We start from the raw sequence: 7,706 nt of genomic DNA, 5'->3' as shown, positions 1-7,706 counted from the left end.
GTTTTTTATATATTATTTTTATTTATTTTTAAATTTTATTTTGAAAAAATAATATAATTTGCCAAGTTATTTGGTTTCCTTAATTAAAAGATACTAGATTTAAAATGATAATTTTCTATTGGTTGGTGAACCTAAAGGTTCACCCTAGGGGGTGAACCCAAGAATAACTCAAAAGATAATTATGATTGAGAGTTATCTATTAGAGAGTTATCAACTATATAAAGACATGCAAAAGTGTTGCATAACTTAAGAGTTGTGATATTAATAAAGAAATTAAGTTAAGGGTTTGATTCAATAATTGGTATCAGAGCATTCTGATATTGTGTTTCTTCGCACCAATTTTTTTTTTGCTTTATTTTCTTTCCTTTTTTATAATAATGTATATATATATATATATATTTCATTTTAATGTGATTTTTAGCATTATTATCAAAAATATCCATCGTTTTTTGACACAAGTTATGTTAACTAATATGATATCATATAATATGCTTGACTGTTTTCTCACTTTCATTATGTTTAACTTTTTTTCCAATCATTTTTCTTCAACTATAATTTGATTGCTACATTTAGTATTTTATCTAATCTTTTCTGTTGTGTTCTCCTGTCTTCTAAGAATCATATGGGTTAAGGTAGTTGGGGTGTTCCTATGTGTATTATTTTTATACACCAAAGATGATAGCACTATAGCAGCCCTCACCAAAAGCAAGCTAGGAAAACATGGTCTTATGGCTTCTAATGTCATTATAAATGTGAGAGGTCAAAAATTCACGAAAAGTTTCATTCAGAGCCGGCTTACGGCAAGGGGCGAGGGGCAAGGAGGCGTGGACCCCGGGTTCTAAGCATTTTTTAATAAAAATAATATTAAAAAAGAGTCCAATTTTTTAAAAAAAATAGTTAGGAATAAAGGCCCAAAAAAATTAAGTTATCCATAGATATATGTAATAAGATTTTTTTTTTGTCCAAAGAATCTATACCTTGAGCCGACCATGGTTTCAATATATGTTTTGGTCAAGGCTTCCGAAAATTGTAGTGTTCTAACGATTCTGGCGGCTAATTGGCTATATACCATATAGAGTACATATATATAGGCATTTTTCATATATATATATATATAGGCATTTATACAGAGTCTATACGGTATATATTTTTTAGGAAGTATAAATATAATAATTTATCATACATAATTTAATATTGATTTATTGAATAAAATATATATTATAAATAGTAAATTAAGATTTTTATATACCCTATAAACTGTAAAACTGCTGCATAAATACCGTAAGATACCGTATTTTTACCGTATACATGTCGCATAATTGACTGTATGATTTTAAACATATATTTTATAGGTTGTGGGATCAAATCTTTTTGAAACTTATTTTTAATATATATACATCAGTTATCATTTAAAAACTTAAATTAAATTTATGTTTTTGTTACATTTGAACAAACTATAATTTCCTTATCATGAAAGATTTACTTCTATTTCATTGTTATTTTCTATTTAAAATATAGAAAAAATCTTTCCACCCTATTGACAAAAGAATTGCAACAAATGTCATTAATTAGATTTTTTATACATATTCATTATTTATATTTATATTTTATAAAATATATCTTTCCTTTGTTAAACATTACTTATTTTATATAAATTTTTATTTCCATTTATTGAAAACAAATTTCATTACCATACTTACATCTAATAACTGATAAGTACAAAATAATCTAGCTTATGGAAACAAACAAAAACAAAGAATAACATAAATCTCTTATATAAGTATGATATATAAGTTTTTTCAATTTTTGTAAAAAGGTAAAATACTAAATTAAAAATATATAAAAAAATAGCATGGGCTCTAATCAAATGTGGGCTTTAGGGTAAATAAAAACTGGCAAAATTAGAATGGTAATGTACAATCCATGTGAAGATACAAAAAGGTATTAGCATGACCGCGTGAACTCCAAGCTATCGTCAGCTCTGCTTCAGGTTCAGCTTCAACTTTGAATTTGATTGTGATTGCCTTTCACAAAGCAACCATCTTCCTATCACTGATCTCATCGACTCAAATAATTTCTTTTTAAATGTTCTAAAATGATTGGCATGTAATTGGTCTTTGTGATGGTGAGAGCGAAAGATTCTAGTTATTCTGAACAATTAGATATCACCTCATGGTGTTATAAATGCTCACTGACGACAGAGTAAAGAAATATATAAAGGTCTGTTTTCTGAATTCAAACTTTTGAAAGTTCAAATGTGAAACAAATAAAAGTGGAACTATAAAAGTCACATTCGTAAAAATTCTTCATCAACTTGTTAGTTAGCTCCATGACTTTGCTTGACTCTCATGATGCAAAGACTCGTTGAAGAGTGGAAACATGAGCTTGAGAATGAGATTTGATGGATACACGAGAAACCACAGGCTTCAGCAATGCCTTAACTTCCTTTGGTAAGTCGAGATGTTTCCTAACCTCATTTGCCAATTCAATCACATACTCATCCTCATGCTCTGTTTCACCATATTCATCAAACATCAAAATCAATGCCATATATTTCCTGTTAGTATAAATTCGTTGAGAAGGGCTCTTTCTCACCTATGTCGTGCATTGCTTTCTCCAGCTTAAAAAGATACTCCCGGTTGTTTCCACAAGGTCCAGAAGCTGTGGCGATTTGCATCGCCATCTCCTCCATTGGAGCAGGGCCCAAGTAGTATTTGTTTGACAATTTGTCTGGGGTTGACGTGAATCTACACAAGAGAGAGGACACCAAAGTGGCTTTAACATTGAAATCTTCCAAATTATAAACATTAAGAGCCAAAAAGGAGACTTTAAAATCCAAACATACACTATAACTCCGGTCAAGATTGGTTTGGACTGTTTGGTGGTGTCAGTTTCCTGCATTCAATGGATATAAACTAGTTAATTTTTTTTCTTAATTTGGAATATTTAGAGCACCTCAATCTATAGTAATTTAATTAAGAGTCAGAGAAAAAAATATTTAGGCATCTTGAAATGTGAGAACTTGTTAAGAAATATCCAAATATTTTCATGTTCATATTTATACTTTTAAGAATTTTAGTTAAATATTAACAATGAGAATGCTCTTACCGTGTAGAACTCAACGAGTGTTTTTAAGTCGTATTCACACTCTCTTCCTTCCAAGTACTGCAAAAAGAGACAATAATCAGATTCAACAAAAGTAACAAAAAAAAACAAGTTATGTAAAATCAATAAAGGAATATCTTTGTACCTCCATCGCTAGCTTCTCCTTCTCGGGTCCTCCACGAACACAATAAGCTGCACCCCACTGTCCATATATCAACAATATCAATTTCAAAATACTTTTGTTTCTTATGAGAAAAAGAGAAGGTATATCTTTTTGTCTTACGCATATTGCTCCGGTGGATTCCTCCAACGTGCAAGTTCTTGCAGGATGTTCAGGCGTGCCTCTATGATCAATGCACCCTGCAGAAAAGGAAACTTTCTAAGTAACATTCCCATTGTTTCAAGTGTGGATAAATGTACTGGAAACATACCGAGATCGAAGACACGTTTATAGTCTTTGATATAGCCAATGAGTTTCTCATCAAAATCGAAACCCGGGTTCCATATCAAAGATCCATATCCGAACACCCACAAGACCATCTTTGATGTGTTCGGTCTCTTTTTGGAGGAAGAAGAAGCTAGGAGGAGCTTAGAAAAAAGGAATTGTGATATTTTTTCAAAGGAAGAGAGAATCGGATATTAATACAGAAGAGTTGAGAGAGAGACCAGAGTTTCAGTTGTGGGAAGAGAATCCCCCAGTGTTTGGGATTATGAATGAATATAGACGGCTTTTAAGGTTTATTACTTGTACCGTGCATCTCCGCATTTATAGCGGATTCCTAACTCTTTGTTTCTCATGGGATACATTGAATCTAGACACCTTTTTGTTATTATTCTTTAACAAATACAGACGCAATTGGCATTGATCCAGCATAGCCTGCCCTAGGCTAGCCCAAGCCCACCTTTTCGTTCTTTCTTTTTTAGCAAAAAGTCAAATTTAATTTTGTCGTCTTAATTTTTGGAAGGTGTATTACGATTTGTGTATACTTAGTTTACTTATTTAGTTGGTATATATATGATTAGGTCTAGAAACTTGTATAAATATGTACGTAGCTTATTGACTTGTTGATTGAATAACTGAAAAGTCTTCGGATGTTTGGATTCCTCCATAATCATATTATCTAAGATCGACGTAGCGTTAGACAATGCTTAGCCAGATGAAAGAGAGATCGCTGCAATATTAGTTGGGTCACGAGAGATGATCATAATTAATTCGTTGGGGCTAGCTAAACTGGAGTATATGTTAAACTTTTAATCAGCGTTAGCTAGATGGGTTGCATTTTCTATATGCAAGTTGGACTTTACATATATTTGAATCTATCTCTGATTTAAAGGTTTATTTATTGACCTTTTGGGAGACTAATTAGACTAGACCTAATTAAGATGGTGATTCAATAATAGAACGCTGATAGATCGTCCGAATATCTCTATATTTTAGTCCTAGCCAGCGAATCATGTCAGCATATTGAGTGGCCTAACAAGCCTTTTATAACTTTCATCGTCATATGTAAATGCTGAAAAGTTGTTTTTCAAAATCCGTATAACACGTTAATTTAGAAAAATATTAGATGGTGGACAAGCATCCAATAATATTCAACAAATTTAGGTAATATTTGCTAGAAATGGAACGTAAACAGAAATATAATAGTAGTCTTCTAGATCTACTTTAAGTGAACAAAAATAACAAAAATGCTTTGAAAATGTTTTCTGAAAAAGGTCGTTTCATGTAGTACACTCGTATGTAGGGAGAGTGAAGATCAGTTTCCCAACTGTGTAAAATGGTCTCTATAGCCACAATAAGAATATTGATTAAAAAAAAAGAATCAGTGACAAAAAAAAAGAACAAAAAAATTGTGGGGCTGGAGGAAAAGTTCAGGTTGTCTGGCTTCTACAACCATTAAGAAATTATATATACCAACCTCGATGGGCGATGGCTCGAACAGGGCCGGCCCTGGGCCAAGCCCAATGAAACATTCGATTTGGGCCCCCAAAATTTTTGAAAATTTTTATATGTAAATATGCCTCCAATTTGAAAAAAAAAATTTTTTAAGCTCCCAAAATTTTAAACTCTTTACTAAATGGCTTTGGGCCTCAAAATTCTCAGGACCGGCCCTGGCTCTATATTAGCTTGGAGCACGTTGAGCACTTGAGCTGCGAGTTCTTGCTGATGGACCACTCGTTTTGGTTATGCCGCAGATCGTTATTAATTATTAGCATTGCTTATGGAAATGCTAAATTGATTACGTAATCCATTTTGTAACTTATATAAGTACACTCTGCTTCTTTTGTTATTTTATCCTTTAATTTTGGGTGAATTTGGTATATAGTCGTACCAATCGAGAGTTAACTAGACAAATAACTACATTTTCTGCAGACAAATAACACCCACTTGCTTAAGATATGACCAAAGTTTCCAAAATTCTATATTTGAAATTTCCAAAATTCTATATTTGAAGCAAAACTTCAAAGGTGTTTTTCTACAAAACCAAAACTTCAAATTTAACTTCAAAACTATTTATATTTTATAATATGGTCCTTATATTTTTCATAACTAATTTGAATTCATAAAATTTTTGTAAATAACTAGTACATATATAAACATATTACAACAATATTAATTAATAAAATAGTATATTAAAATATAAAATTTTAAACAAAATAACTTAATTAATATTAAACTTCAAGCAAAATACCATATTATTCCATAAAGTGATTTTCGTAATGCATATATGATCTACTAGTGCATTTCGAAGTAAAAATAGCTCTCCTCATTTTTTAATTTGTAGATTAGAGATAAAAATTGTTGAAATCGGAAGATATTAATACTTGTAAATACATTAGATCATAACAAGAAAGTAAAAAAGAAACATAAAATATTACTAACATACTAACTTTTATCGATGATATTAATACTAGGAATATATTCAATATGAACAAGAAAGAATTGTATGAAAAGACATCATCAACAACAACAACCATCTTAAATTACACAAAAAAAATTGGACAATATTTGGAAATTTTGAAGGTTTCGGATCAAACTTACCTGACTATTAGTGTTGTTGTAATATTTAAATATGTGTAATAGTTATCTCTATGTAATTTTTTAAAAGGTTTTTTGTTAAGTTTTTTTTTGTATATTTTTGTTATCTAAATCTAGTTTTAAATATTTTAAATCTTTTTTAAAGTTTTATTTAATTTTATGTGTAAACTTAAATTTTGTAAACAAAACTTAAAATATTTATGAGATATAATTTTTATAAGGATTAAAATAATAAACAAGAAAATATATATGAATTATAAATGTGATGTGTAATTGTAGGGACCAAAATACAAATAAAAATATGAAACTTCAAATTTGAAGTTTTGAGAAGTGAAACTTCAAATATATAGTTTCACTCATAAAACTTCAAATTTAGAGTTTTAAGAAGTAAAACTTCATATTTGGAGTTTCACTACTCAAAACTCTAAATTTGAAGTTTCATATTATTATTTGCATTTTGGTCTTTATAATTAATTATACATATCACATTTATGATTCTTAAGTATTTTCTCATTCATCTTTTGAATCTTTAGAACTTTTGTATATCTTAGATATTTCAAATTTTTTTTTTATAAATTTAAATTTTACACATAAAATAAAAAAATCAAAATAAGATTTATAATATTTTAAAAGTAGAATTAGACAACAAAAATATTACAAAAAAACTTAATATTAAAAAAAAAAGATACGTGAAGACATAATTATTACACAAATTTAAATATTACAACAACACTAATAGTCTAGTTTTGCTCCACAACTTCTAAAATATTGTCCAAACAAATTTTGTGTAACCGAAGATGGAGCATTAAGAAAATAATTTTATGTAATAATATGGTATTTTGCTTGTAATTTAATATTTAATTATGTATTTCTATTTAGAATTTTATATTTTAGTGTAAAATTTTATTAATTAATATTACTATAATATTTTTATATATGTACTAGTTATTTATAGAATTTTTATAGATTTATATTAACAATGACAAATATAAAGATCATAGTGTAAACTACAAATAATTTTGATGTTAAATTTGAAGTTTTGCTTTCGGAAAAAAATACTTTAAAATTTCAAATATAGAGTTTTGTAAACTCTATAACAGAGAGTTTTTTTTTAGATGCTCTAACAACGCACTACAAGAAAACATAATTTTAACGAGTGCGGTTTTCCTCGTGAGTTCGTCGTAAAAGAGGCTTTACGACGAATTAGCGAGGAACCACGTTTGCTCGTTACTCATCTGTCGTAACACATATTTCCTCGCTAATTCGTCGTAACGTAGCGAGGAATATATTTCGTCGTAAAGACGAAGTAGATCATTTCGTCGTAAAGACCACGTCAACATTCCACGTAAGGAGGTCGCTATATTTCCTCGTAAATACCTCGAAACAAGTTCCTCGTAAACTACACGTAAATACCTTGAAAGTTTTTCCTCGTAAAATACTCGTTTATCTTTCCTCGTTATTTCCTCGTAAATGTTTTCACGTAAAATACTCGTTTATTATTTTTCGTTATTTCCTCGTAAGGTTTCCACGTAAATAGGTCGTACCTTAGTTACGAATTTAC

The 7,706-nt window shown here is 29.5% G+C and overlaps 1 protein-coding gene across 1 annotated transcript; it reads right to left on the bottom strand.

Annotated features, from left to right (window-relative positions):
• Positions 1-2,126: 2,126 nt before the first annotated feature.
• LOC106316472 (putative glutathione-specific gamma-glutamylcyclotransferase 2) lies at positions 2,127-3,823 on the bottom strand. Its single transcript, XM_013754366.1, has 7 exons — positions 3,537-3,823; positions 3,389-3,465; positions 3,251-3,307; positions 3,109-3,165; positions 2,846-2,895; positions 2,596-2,747; positions 2,127-2,510 (listed from the first exon to the last, which is right to left on the bottom strand). The coding sequence occupies exons 1-7, from the start codon at positions 3,643-3,645 to the stop codon at positions 2,347-2,349; spliced, it is 666 nt and encodes a 221-aa protein (XP_013609820.1). The 5' UTR covers positions 3,646-3,823; the 3' UTR covers positions 2,127-2,346.
• Positions 3,824-7,706: the final 3,883 nt, after the last annotated feature.

Source organism: Brassica oleracea, chromosome C9 (assembly GCF_000695525.1).
Source record: "Brassica oleracea var. oleracea cultivar TO1000 chromosome C9, BOL, whole genome shotgun sequence".
NCBI classification, from domain to species: Eukaryota; Viridiplantae; Streptophyta; class Magnoliopsida; order Brassicales; family Brassicaceae; genus Brassica; species Brassica oleracea.
The sequence above is the reverse complement of the archived record's forward strand: the minus strand, read 5'-3'. Positions and strand labels throughout refer to the sequence as shown.

Bases quoted from the DNA above. Each gene is read 5' to 3' on its own strand.
- LOC106316472 (XM_013754366.1), bottom strand. From the start codon at position 3,645: ATGGTCTTGTGGGTGTTCGGATATGGATCTTTGATATGGAACCCGGGT. The intron at 3,308-3,388 runs GTAAGACAAAAA...ATATATGGACAG, and splicing joins AATCCACCGGAGCAATATGC to TGGGGTGCAGCTTATTGTGT. The intron at 2,896-3,108 runs GTAAGAGCATTC...CATTGAATGCAG, and splicing joins CACTCGTTGAGTTCTACACG to GAAACTGACACCACCAAACA.